This window comes from Microchirus variegatus (assembly GCF_963457635.1).
Source record: "Microchirus variegatus genome assembly, chromosome: 10".
Classification (NCBI taxonomy): Eukaryota; Metazoa; Chordata; class Actinopteri; order Pleuronectiformes; family Soleidae; genus Microchirus; species Microchirus variegatus.
In genome coordinates, this window is record NC_139811.1 from 15,614,336 (window position 1) to 15,627,621 (window position 13,286).

Below are 13,286 nucleotides of genomic sequence, written 5' to 3' on the forward strand. Positions count from 1 at the left end.
TCATACACATAAAGTTATATACTGTTACGTAAACCTATTCAGTAAATGTTTGCATGTCAGTAACGGGCATAGATTGAAAGTGCGTCATGCTTCAAACACAACAATAGGGTGAAACTAAAAACCCAAGCCTGTTAGACCTGTTATGTCTGTTACAGCTCAGGTAATCAAGTCTGTGCCTGCAGTTTCCCCACCAGTTACTCAGAAAGGTAGAAGAAATCTTAATACATCAAGTTCAGCTGACTGTATCTACACTCTGATGACCTGAACTGACACAGTGTGTTTCTCCATGTTGACTGACTGTAGCATGATGTTTGGAGATCTTCCCTGCTCCACTTCACTCTTCCTGTTTGGGGCCACTGTGGCTCTGCTGGTCCTCCATTTTCTTTACTTAAGATTCGGCACCAAAGATAACCGGAGGGAGCCTCCAGGACCTAAACCTGTTCCCCTGCTTGGTAACCTGCTTCAGGTGGATTTAAAGAGACTGGACACCTCTCTTTTTGATGTGAGGATTGTTAATGTAAAATATTTACATTAACAATGTACAATTGTTAATGTAAAATATACATTGTTAATGTGAAATATTTCCATTGCACTTCGCACAGAGGCAGTACATTTATATCATTTTATTATACATATATGTCAAGTTGGCAACTGTGTTGATGTGATGGTTAGTTAGTTCCGGTTTAACAGGAAGTTTAGTTTAAAAGTCTGTATCTGTGTGTTTCTGATGCAACTTAACAGCAAAAAAGTACGAAGCAAACGGTGTCAAAGTTCAGAGGAGAATAAACATTGCAAAGATTAACATTTAAAAGAATATTAGCATCAGTCAAGAGTGGCAACAAGGTAAACATTGTTTTGTGTCTTATTTAATGGCTAGCTATGTGAACTTTTGTGTTTGCTAGCTTACTTGGTGAAAAAGATCCATCTGCTATGTTATTTGCCACAGACATGCTAATGTTGTGTTGTTTTCTGTTTAATTTTAGCTCTTACGTTGTTGGTCTTTCAAGATCGAGTGAACTCTTTGACTGTCAATAATGGTTCCCCCTTTCTTTGACTGGATGCTACAATAGTAGTTCATTTTATTGCATACATGAATATGTTTTTTTTTTATTATATAGTCAATGAAATGTATATTGTGCTGGGAGTCTCATTTTTATTTGCCTTGATGTTTATAGCTGGCTAAAAAATATGGGCCAGTATTTACAGTATACCTGGGACCTAAGAAGGTGGTGGTCCTGGCAGGATACGAGACAGTCAAAAAAGCTCTGGTCAACTATGCCGAGGAGTTTGGAGACAGAGAAGTCATGCCTGTATTTTACGATTTGAACAAAGGACATGGTACGAAAAGGTGTAGCTATTTTTTTTGTTAACAAGCTAGTGACGTTTGGGTTAAACACATGTCAACAACATTTGTTTTCAGGCCTCTTGTTTACCAATGGCGACGAATGGAAAGAGATGAGGCGTTTTGCTCTGAGCACACTGAGAGACTTCGGAATGGGAAGAAGGACTAGTGAAGAAACGATTATCGAGGAATGTCACCACCTAATTCAAGAATTTGAGCTACATAAAGGTAACCAAACTTAAACCAGGTCGGTTTTAAGTTTGCAGCATTCCCTCGAATAATTCACAGTGGCTGGTTGTGATTTTACTCCTATCAGGTGAAGCCTTCAACAACAGGAGGACTGTTTCTTATGCGTCTTCAAATGTTATATCCGCGCTCATGTTTGGGAAGAGGTTTGACTACAAAGATCCTGAACTCCATACCCTATTGGAACGGGATATTGAGTCCATTCGTCTAACAGGAACAGCTTCCATTCTGGTACTGCAGTGACAGAATGATTACACATTTATTGTTTCACATGGCTGTGATTAACTTATCAGCGCTACACAGGGGTTAACACTTCCTGTCCCCACACATACTGCTGCTGTATAGGGCTCTTGGTTGTTTACAAACATTGCGGATGCGCAACCAGCCCGGTTGCAGAAGGGCACCACTCAGCGCTTAAGTAGCAGTGTTGTCGTGAAGTTAGTCGTCTCTGATGTATGAATTCAGACAGATAAAAAAAGGAGATGTTTTCCTCGTCCTATGCCAGCGTGTCGCCTAGTGATAAAGCCAGTTATGCTTGGAAATTCACCTTGGTGAATGGGATACAGCTTGATGACACACATACTTTAGGTGCCGCTGAGTGGATTAATGACGAGACAAAGTGAACCCTTCTGCAGTGGCCCGATATCCACTTGTACCTGATCGACACTCCAAGTCTTTATTCCAAGGAGACAAAACCGACAAAGCATACAGTTTCTGATGATCAGTTACAGATGAAAAACAGGAAAATATATAATAATTACTTCATTCATGTTAGCTTGTTACCTGATGCCATAAATGAATGTAACGTTAACTGATATGGAGTGATCACGGCAAATTCTTGCTTCTTTTATCATTTGCTTGTTCCAGCCGCTCCTCCTGATGTCTTGCAACCAAAGACGTCTCCGGTTAGCCTTGAAAGAGGTGCAACTCGGTATCCGGTAAAACTTCAGGCTGACAGCACAATAAGACATGTTGTTGTGTTGCTTACAATAGCGCTTTCTGCAACCGACATGCGCAGTAGAGAGAAGTGTGCGTGACGTAGGCTGCCAAGGGGTCTATACACACAAACACTCCCTCAGTCATGTCTGATAGTATTGCTTGACAGAGCCAATATTCAGATGAAGGACACAGCATATAAATAATGTTGCATTGTTTCTGTTTACAGAGAGCAAATGGAGGCAGAATAATAACATCATCAACAACAATAATACCCCGGAAATTAGAAAGACTTTGCATGAAAGAAATATAATGTCTCTGTGGTTCATGAAATATGAATTGCATATATTTACTTTTATGGAAAAATAGTTTTATATATATGTTATTTGTTTGTTTTTTTAGTGTATGTGTATGGCTAATCTGTAAAATCTCCAGACATCAATTACAATTCTTTGTATTCAGGTTTTGAAACTAACTCTAATATAACAATATAAATATGACTCTTTATTGTATGAGTTTTAATTGTAATATTAAAATAGACAATGATAATGGCCTACCAAATTCAACAGCTCACCAGAGTTGTCCCTGGACTATCACTAACTGATTTAGGGTTTTTTGTTTTTTTATTGTACACCTCTCCAGATATACAATGCATTCCCTTGGCTGGGCCCTTGTCTTAAAACCTGGAGAGATTTGATGAAGAATGTGGAAGAAAGCATTTCAGAAACAAGAAGGATAATAGCAGAACTTAAGGAGACCCTGAACCCTGAGATGTGCAGATGCTTTATTGACGTTTTCCTGAGTCGAAAGCAACATCTGGAGGTGGGTTGTTCATCCTCTTGAATCCATTCTGAGGCTGATTTATACTGATCAGTCATTTGGTACAACCTTTCTTCTTCTCCTTTCTATGTTATTCTAGGAGTCTGGAATCAACGACTCGTACTTCCACGATAACAATCTGCTCTATAGTGTATCAAATCTGTTTGCAGCTGGAACTGATACCATAGCGATTTCTCTACATTGGAGCCTACTTTTAATGTCCAAGTACCCTCATATTCAAGGTGCGACAACACATCTACAGGCTAATTTTTATCTAAAATTGTGGTTAAAGTAGCATCTTGCATAATTTTATATTCAGACAAAGTCCATGAGGAGCTCAGCAGGGTGGTTGGAAGTCGTCAGATTCGAGTGACGGACAGGAAGAACTTGCCCTACACTGATGCCGTCATCCACGAGATTCAGCGACTGGCCAACGTTGTCCCCATGTCTATTCCTCACACAACCAGCAAAGATGTCACTTTTCTGGGATGCTTTATCAAAAAGGTCAGTCGCTTACAAATTCATACAGTTTTGTTTTTGCTGGACAACAACATCTGGGGCCTTAGTGAGAACATTGTCATCTAGGATACTTAAAGGATGAGCAGAAGGTGGGGCATTGATGTTCATCTGTTTCTGAAGATCCTAATAATAGTGTTTTTGTTCTTCTTTTGTTGACAGGGAACTACTGTGTTTCCTCTTCTAACCTCTGTCCTGTATGATGAGAGTCGATGGGAGAGTCCACACACTTTCAACCCCTCGCACTTCTTGGATAAGGAGGGCAGATTTATAAAAAGAGATGCCTTCATGCCATTCTCTGCAGGTACGGTATATTTACATCATTGGACAATGTTCTCCACAGATTGCAGATGGTGTGGTTGTTTTCGTTCAACTGACCTGCTCTCTGATCTCTTTGTTCTTGCAGGTCGCAGAGTGTGCCTTGGAGAAAGTCTGGCCAGGATGGAGCTCTTCCTCTTATTCACCTCTCTACTTCAGCACTTTCGTTTCACGCCTCCTCCTGGAGTTACGGAGGACCAACTGGATCTCACACCGGTTGTGGGCTTCACGCTCAGCCCTTTACCCCATGAGCTGTGTGCTGTCAGTCGTCAATGAGGAAGACAGTGTGGGCTGGCACTATTTTTCCTGGTTTTGCCCTATTTTCACCACAAATAGAAGACAACTATTCCAGAAGATCTCCTATTCAAAATGTTCAAACTACTGCGTCCTGTTTGCTTGCAAGTAAACATATTGTGAATTGTTTCTTTATTCATTCACAGTTATGCAACAGCTTTCCAAGGTTGTTCAGATGGCTTGGTGCACGGAAACAACTGATCAAGGGTTCCTTCCCAAATTGGACACTTGCGGCAGAGATGCAGGTGGTATATGTACGAGTACATATACTGAGCTCTGTCTGATGCAAAATGAAAAAGTAATTAATAGATTACATTTTTTTATATGTATACATTTTACAGTACAAATATTTATGTTTCTTCTTTCTTTAACTGCAATTAGATATTGTATAAAATATTGTTTATTGTAATTTTCCTTGTGATCATGTCATTCACTATATTTGCGATTACATAATTTTTATACTTTATTTTGTGTCTTTGTTTTTCTTCCTGGATAATGTGAATCAAACAGCAAAAACATTCTTTCAATGAAAACCATCCAACTTTATCTGACAAAAAGTAAAGCTATTAAAAAACTAATACTTTCAGTACGTTATTTTTATAAGTATTATTCTGCCTTTATTTTGAAAACCGGACATACGGCGACTCGACTTGTTTTAATTTATGATTTGAATTGTGTCGTGTAATGTGAGGGGGCGTGTCGTGTACTGTGAGGGGCGTGTCGTTTACTGGGCGTCTTTTGTACTGGTCTGCGGTTAGACCGACTTGAACCATTGCACTTTAGACGTGACATTCGTCGCTTGTTTCGAGTTAAATATAAATAAATAAGCGTCGTTGGTTTAGAAAAGTCGAAATAATTTGAAGACTTTTCACCTGAAGGTAAGGTTAAGTTGCCAGATTAATTACCAGCAAAGTCTAAAACATGATTTGTATGTATTTATTTTTGTGAGAGAAGTCTGCATGTTTTCTAACTTAATTGTATCGGTTTTAAATACAAACAAGTTGCATTCAAACCATTTTCAAATATTGTAGTTCAGCTCCAAACAACTCTGTCTGTTTTGTGAATGTGGCAAAATGTGAAAAACAAACAATGGAGAGTTCTGCTTGAAACAGAATGTTTTCATGTTTTCCTAAACATGGAAACAAGGAGTTGCTGTAGTTATACCCATTGTTCATACACATAAAGTTATATACTGTTATGTAAACCTATTCAGTAAATGTTTGCATGTCAATAACGGGCATATATTGAAAGTGCGTCATGCTTCAAACACAACAATAGGGTGAAACTAAAAACCCAAGCCTGTTACGCCTGTTACAGCTCAGGTAATCAAGTCTGTGCCTGCAGTTTCCCCACCAGTTACTCAGAAAGGTAGAAGAAATCTTAATACATCAAGTTCAGCTGCCTGTATCTACACTCTGATGACCTGAACTGACACAGTGTGTTTCTCCATGTTGACTGACTGTAGCATGATGTTTGGAGATCTTCCCTGCTCCACTTCACTCTTCCTGTTTGGGGCCACTGTGGCTCTGCTGGTCCTCCATCTTCTTTATTTAAGATTCGGCACCAAAGATAACCGGAGGGAGCCTCCAGGACCTAAACCTGTTCCCCTGCTTGGTAACCTGCTTCAGGTGGATTTGAAGAGACTGGACACCTCTCTTTTTGATGTGAGGATTGTTATTGTAAAATATTTATGATTTTTTCCATTGCACTTCGCACAGAGGCAGTACATTTATATCATTAAATATATTATACATATATGTCAAGTTAGCAACTGTGTTTAGCGATCGTCGACGTGACAGTTTGTTATTTCTGGTTTAACAGGACGTTTAGTTTGAAAGTCTGTATCCGTGTTAAAGTTCAGAGGGCAATAAACATTGCAAAGATTAACAATTAAAATAATATTAGCATCAGTCAAGAGTGGCAACAAGGTAAATATTGTTTTGTGTCTTTTATTTAATGGCTAGCTATGTGAACTTTTGTGTCTGCTAGCTTACTCAGTGATGAAGATCCATCTGCTATGTTATTTGCCACAGACATGCTAATGTTGTGTTGTTTTCTGTTTAATTTTAGCTCTTACGTTGTTGGTCTTTCAAGATCATGTAAACATTTTGACAGTCAATAATGGTTCCCCCTTTTTCCTTGACTGGATGCTACAATAGTAGTTAATTTTAATGCATACATGAATATGTTTTTTTTATTATATAGTAATGGAATGTATATTGTTCTGGGAGTCTCATTTTTATTTGCCTTGATGTTTATAGCTGGCAAAAAAATATGGGCCAGTATTTACAGTATACCTGGGACCTAAGAAGGTGGTGGTCCTGGCAGGATACGAGACAGTCAGAAAAGCTCTGGTCAACTATGCCGAGGAGTTTGGAGACAGAGAAGTCATGCCTGTATTTTACGATTTTAACAAAGGACATGGTACGAAAAGGTGTAACCATTTTTTTTGTTAACAAGCTAGAAACTTTTGGGTTAAACACATGTCAACAACATTTGTTTTCAGGCATCTTGTTTACCAATGGCGAAGTATGGAAAGAGATGAGGCGTTTTGCTCTGAGCACACTGAGAGACTTCGGAATGGGAAGAAGGACTAGTGAAGAAACAATTATCGAGGAATGTCACCACCTAATTCAAGAATTTGAGCTACATAAAGGTAACCAAACTTAAACCAGGTCGGTTTTAAGTTTGCAGCATTCCCTCGAGTAATTCACATTTAGTGGCTGGTTGTGATTTTACTCCTATCAGGTGAAGCCTTCAACAACAGGAGGACTGTTTCTTATGCGTCTTCAAATGTTATATCCGCGCTCATGTTTGGGAAGAGGTTTGACTACAAAGATCCTGAACTCCATACCATATTGGAACGGGATATTGAGTCCATCCGTCTAACAGGAACAGCTTCCATTCTGGTACTGCAGTGACAGAATGATTGCACCTTTTATTGTTTCACATGGCTGTGATTCACTTATCAGCGCTACACAGGGGTTAACACTTCCTGTCCCCACACATACTGCTGCTGTATAGGGCTCTTGGTTGTTTACAAACATTGCGGATGCGCACGCAGCCCGGTTGCAGAAGGGCACCACTCAGCGTTTAAGTAGCAGTGTTGTCGTGAAGTTAGTCGTCTCTGATGTATGAATTCAGACAGATAAAAAAAGGAGATGTTTTCCTCGTCCTATGCCAGCGTGTCGCCTCGTGATAAAGCCAGTTATGCTTGGAAATTCACCTTGGTGAATGGGATACAGCTTGATGGCACACATATTTTAGGTGCCGCTGAGTGGATTAATGACGAGACAAAGTGGCCCCTTCTGCAGTGGCCCGATATCCACTTGTACCTGATTGACACTCCAAGTCTTTATTCCAAGGAGACAAAACCGACAAAGCATACAGCTTCTGATGATCAGTTACAGATGAAAAACAGGAAAATATACATGCTCCATACCTGCTGGAAAGTTCTTCACAACTAGCAAAACAACCGGAGTACATTAGCTTCTAAGCTACGGTAGTTTGACTTAAACCTGAGTTTAATTATGCTGTTACTCTCAAACTTTGATTTTTAACATTGTTATGCATAGTAATAATTACTTCATTCATGTTAGCTTGTTACCTGATGCCATAAATGAATGTAACGTCAACTGATATGGAGTGATCACGGCAAATTCTTGCTTCTTTTATCATTTGCTCGTTCCAGCCGCTCCTCCTGATGTCTTGCAACCAAAGACGTCTCCAGTTAGCCTTGAAAGAGGTGCAACTCGGTATCCGGTAAAACTTCAGGCCGACAGCACAATAAGACATGTTGTTGTGTTGCTTACAATAGCGCTTTCTGAAACCGACATGCGCAGTAGAGAGAAGTGCGCATGACGTAGGCTGCCAAGGGGTCTATACACACAAACACTCCCTCAGTCATGTCTGATAGTATTGCTTGACAGAGCCAATTTTCAGATGAAGGACACAGCATATAAATAATGTTGCATTGTTTCTGTTTACAGAGAGCAAACGGAGGCAGAATAATAACATCATCAACAACAATAATACCCCGGAAATTAGAAAGACTTTGCATGAAAGAAATATAATGTCTCTGTGGTTCATGAAATATGAATTGCATATATTTACTTTTATGGAAAAATAGTTTTATATATATTTTATTTGTTTGTTTTTTTAAACAAAGTGTATGGCTAATCTGTAAAATCTCCAGACATCAATTACAATTCTTTGTATTCAGGTTTTGAAACTAACTCTAATATAACAACATAAATATGACTCTATATTGTATGAGTTTTAATTGTAATACTAAAATAGACAATGATAATGGCCTACCAAATTCAACAGCTCACCATTGGAGTTGTCCTTGGACTATCACTAACTGATTTAGGTTTTTCTTATTTTATTTTTTTATTGTACACCTCTCCAGATATACAATGCATTCCCTTGGCTGGGCCCTTGTCTTAAAACCTGGAGAGATTTGATGAAGAATGTGGAAGACAGCATTTCAGAAACAAGAAGGATAATAGCAGAACTTAAGGAGACCCTGAACCCTGAGATGTGCAGATGCTTTATTGACGTTTTCCTGAGTCGAAAGCAACATCTGGAGGTGGGTCGTTCATCCTCTTGAATCCATTTTTAGGCTGATTTATACTGATCAGTCATTTTGTACAACCTTTCTTCTTCTCCTTTCTATGTTATTCTAGGAGTCTGGAATCAACGACTCGCACTTCCACGATAACAATCTGCTCTATAGTGTCATAAATCTGTTTGCAGCTGGAACTGATACCATAGCGATTTCTCTACATTGGAGCCTACTTTTAATGTCCAAGTACCCTCATATTCAAGGTGCGACAACACATCTACAGGCATATACAGGCTCATTTTTATCTAAAATTGTGGTTAAAGTAGCATCTTGCATAATTTGTATTCAGACAAAGTCCATGAGGAGCTCAGCAGGGTGGTTGGAAGTCGTCAGATTCGAGTGACTGACAGGAAGAACTTGCCCTACACTGATGCCGTCATCCACGAGATACAGCGACTGGCCAACGTTGTCCCCATGTCTATTCCTCACAAAACCAGCAAAGATGTCACTTTTCTGGGATGCTTTATCAAGAAGGTCAGTCACTTACAAATTCATACAGTTTTGTTTTTGCTGGGCAACAACATCTGGGGCCTTTGTGAGAACATTGTCATCGAGGATACTTAAAGGATGAGCAGAAGGGGGGGCATTGATGTTCATCTGTTTCTGAAGATCCTGTTAATAGTGTTTTTGTTCTTTGGTTGACAGGGAACTACTGTGTTTCCTCTTCTAACCTCTGTCCTGTATGATGAGAGTCGATGGGAGAGTCCACACACTTTCAACCCCTTGCACTTCTTGGATAAGGAGGGCAGATTTATAAAGAGAGATGCCTTCATGCCATTCTCTGCAGGTACAGTATATTTACATCATTGGACAATGTTCTCCACAGATTGCAGATGGTGTGGTTGTTTTCGTTCAACTGACCTGCTCTCTGATCTCTTTGTTCTTGCAGGTCGCAGAGTGTGCCTTGGAGAAAGTCTGGCCAGGATGGAGCTCTTCCTCTTATTCACCTCTCTACTTCAGCACTTTCGTTTCACGCCTCCTCCTGGAGTTACGGAGGACCAACTGGATCTCACACCGCTTGTGGGCTTCACGCTCAGCCCTTTACCTCATGAGCTGTGTGCTGTCAGTCGTCAATGAGAAAGACAGTGTGGTCTGGCACTACAAAGGGAGCATATTACTTAATTATCTTGCTTCGACAAGCCTAATACTCTGTTTGGCTCTAGTCTGATTTTGTGTAATTAAGCACACGGGGTGTCTTTGTGATGAGATGTGCTGTATAAATAAACTATCCTTGCCATAATTTTGTGTTACTCTTTATTTTTCTATCAATAAGTTACACTCTCCTCAGGGAGACTGGCAGTAACACAGTAGGTAACACTGAAATTGTATGTACAAATTTTGACCCTGTTAATCCGATCGCCTCCATATCCTGCCACAGGTACGTAGATGTGTATTCCTCTGAAAATGCTGTGGACATACAGTATGTTTAAGTTCACTCACCCTAACTTTTTTACTTCATGAGCTGTGAGCTGTCAGGCCCTTTCTCGTTCAAATGTTGTGCACACTGCTGGGTTACTTTGTGATGAATTGTGCTGTATAAATAAACTCTCCTTTACATAATGTGGTGAAACAGTAACTATCAATAAGTAACACCATTCTCAGACAGTGTATAAGACATAATATAATGGAATTTCTCCAATATTATAATTTTTTTCTTTTAGCTTAGGCGTTTGACACCACCCAGTCTGAGCTACGCTGTCTCCAACATCATCTGTTCTTTTGTGTATGGGAAAAGATTTAATTTGTGATGACGAAGACTTCAGATCGATGGTGGACCAGACCAGAAAGAACACTCACAGCTCCTGGGGTCATCTTCATTACAGGTAATGGAATGTGTCCCATATTAATAATCTACTACTGTCAAAATTGTCACTGTTGATGTCAGTGTTTTGGTTTAGGGGTTAACCAAGGTCAAGCTCTTACCTGTTCCAGGTAAGTAATATTGACAGGGTAAACAGATCTGTCTCCAATGATCTTTATGATGGGAGAAGAAGAAGAGATGATTGATTGTAGACTATAAGCTCATATGAACTCGTTTGAATGTAAGTTTTTTTATACCGTATATATATCTAAAGGTTCGTTTTTCCTCTATTTTCACCACAAAGAGAAGACAAAGGAACAAGGCATTTTCCAGTATTCCAGAAGATCTCCAATTCAAAATGTTCAGTTTCATAACCATTGCTTGCTGTTTGCTTGTAAGTAAACATATTGTGAATTGTTTTTTTTCTTCATTAACAGTTATACAACAGCTTTCCAAGGTTGTTCAGATGGCTTGGTGCCCGGAAACAACTGATAAAGGGTTCCTTCACAAATTGGACACTTGCAAGCAGAGAGGATCAAGCATTTAGAGGCAACTCTGAATCCACAAAACGATTCCTTTCTGCTCTGCAAGAGAGAGCTTGAGGTATAATAGTAATTTTCCTGGAATATAGAAAGTTCATACTGCATAGGTATAGCTATTTTTGTGTCCTCATGTTGAATTAATATGTAGACACAAAACAGTAAATGTGAACAAGACTCTTTCATTCAGATCCTTGAATATCAAATATTTATTTTGTGCAAGAACTACATCTCAAATAAGCTTCAACTATACTCAATATGCTAATCTCACAGTTTATGCACGGTGTTTAAGTGGAAAAAAAAAGCTTCTCACACAAATGGGAATGTGCTTGAGATCGTAATCTGCTCTTTATTTTAATTGCATCATCAGTTAGCATAGACGTACGAAAGGTAACAGTTTATAATGTCAGTCGTATTAATACAAAATTGGTTGATAAAAAAATTAACACAAACAAAAATGTAAATGCAGAGCTGTAACTACAAATTACAATTTATATATTCTACTGCATCGATATCCCTTTGTTCTATGGCTGTTTGAAATGTACTTTGATAATAACACATTTCCAAAGGTGTGGACACAGATGGAAATGTTCTAACAAGTGAACAGAGTGTGTTGAGAAGATGGAAGGGGTGTTTTGAGGAGCTGATGGTAATTATAGAGGTATACAGTTTAGCAGCCACACCATGACGATGTGGGAAAGAGATGTCAAAGCACAGATGTTATTTTTGCTATAAGAACGCTGATGGAAAAGTATAGCGAAGGCCAGCAGGAGTTGCACTGTGTCAGAGACTTTCGACCAGGGTGGACAGGATTAGAAATGAGCACATTAGAGGGACAGCTCAGCTTGAAAGGTTTGGATGTTGTGAAGCAGGACATGAGGACAGTTGATGTAAATAGAAGAAAAAAACAAGGGATAGCACAAGATGGAGGCAGATGATCCACTGTGGGGACTCCTTACAAGAGGGATAATAAATAACATAAATAAATATACTCACACAGCAACACAAGGGTAGTAAAATATGTAAGATTTCCTATATGCAATCAAAAGGCTTATCTCTGATTTAGTTCAACAATTTGTTCCAATCTGTATTAGTACGTAGGCAGTTAACTAAAGGAACACATCTCCTTGACATAGAGTTGATCAGGTTATTGGGAAAATTGAATCACTTCTCCTCAGTGGTTATGTCAAGTTACTGGATATTTGTAGAAATTGCAACCGGCTGTTACACCAGTTTCTGTCCATTTGCTGTCTATGCAAAGCGACTCTTTGATGAGCTGTCTGAATGGCTGATCTCGGACAATCTCTGATGTGAAAACACTGAATGTGGGGTCCTGGGCTGGACGTGGTCTGTGGTGATGAGGCCTGTTGGATGGACTGCCAAGTGCCAAATTCTCTGAAATGTCGTGAGAGAGGGTGAGGGAATGACTATTCACTTCACAGCAACAACTCCACTGGACATCCCTGCACGAAAGAACTGTACATTTTTAGTGGCCTTCTATTGTCCAAGGCACACATGTGCAATAAACATGATCTTTAATCAGAATCAGAGTCTCAACTGCAAGTAGATGGATTATTGTAGTGAAGGTGCTCACTAATACATATTTTTATAAAATGTGTTAAACAATTTTCAATTACCCTTCAACAGTTTCCTTCATGGAGAATGGGAGTGTTATTAAAAGCTGTGTTAACTGTAAAAAAATAATTTCTTAAAATATCTTAAATATCTTCTGTGACATCTAAGAAACACATCCAAGCCCTTAAACAAGCTGTGGAATCAGCTCTTTTCACGGTCCCTCCACTTTGATGATATTGAGCTGTTGATCCTGTGCAGTATGGTTGGAGTTCA

At 39.2% G+C, this 13,286-nt stretch overlaps 2 protein-coding genes across 2 annotated transcripts; both read left to right on the forward strand.

Annotated features, from left to right (window-relative positions):
• Positions 1-307: 307 nt before the first annotated feature.
• LOC310932497 (cytochrome P450 2K1-like) lies at positions 308-4,797 on the forward strand (the record flags this gene model as incomplete). The annotated part of the gene is made up of 9 exons (XM_083895822.1): positions 308-502; positions 1,176-1,338; positions 1,421-1,570; positions 1,659-1,819; positions 3,167-3,346; positions 3,444-3,585; positions 3,663-3,847; positions 4,022-4,163; positions 4,266-4,797. 9 exons carry the CDS (start codon positions 308-310, stop codon positions 4,451-4,453), a joined length of 1,506 nt encoding a protein of 501 aa, XP_083751948.1. The 3' UTR covers positions 4,454-4,797.
• Positions 4,798-5,269: 472 nt separating this feature from the next.
• On the forward strand, positions 5,270-10,175 carry LOC310932805 (cytochrome P450 2K1-like; the record flags this gene model as incomplete). Its single annotated transcript, XM_083896168.1, has 11 exons — positions 5,270-5,349; positions 5,789-5,839; positions 5,937-6,135; positions 6,733-6,895; positions 6,978-7,127; positions 7,220-7,380; positions 8,883-9,062; positions 9,160-9,301; positions 9,388-9,572; positions 9,744-9,885; positions 9,988-10,175. Exons 3-11 carry the CDS (start codon positions 5,938-5,940, stop codon positions 10,173-10,175), a joined length of 1,509 nt encoding a protein of 502 aa, XP_083752294.1. The 5' UTR covers positions 5,270-5,349; positions 5,789-5,839; position 5,937.
• Positions 10,176-13,286: the final 3,111 nt, after the last annotated feature.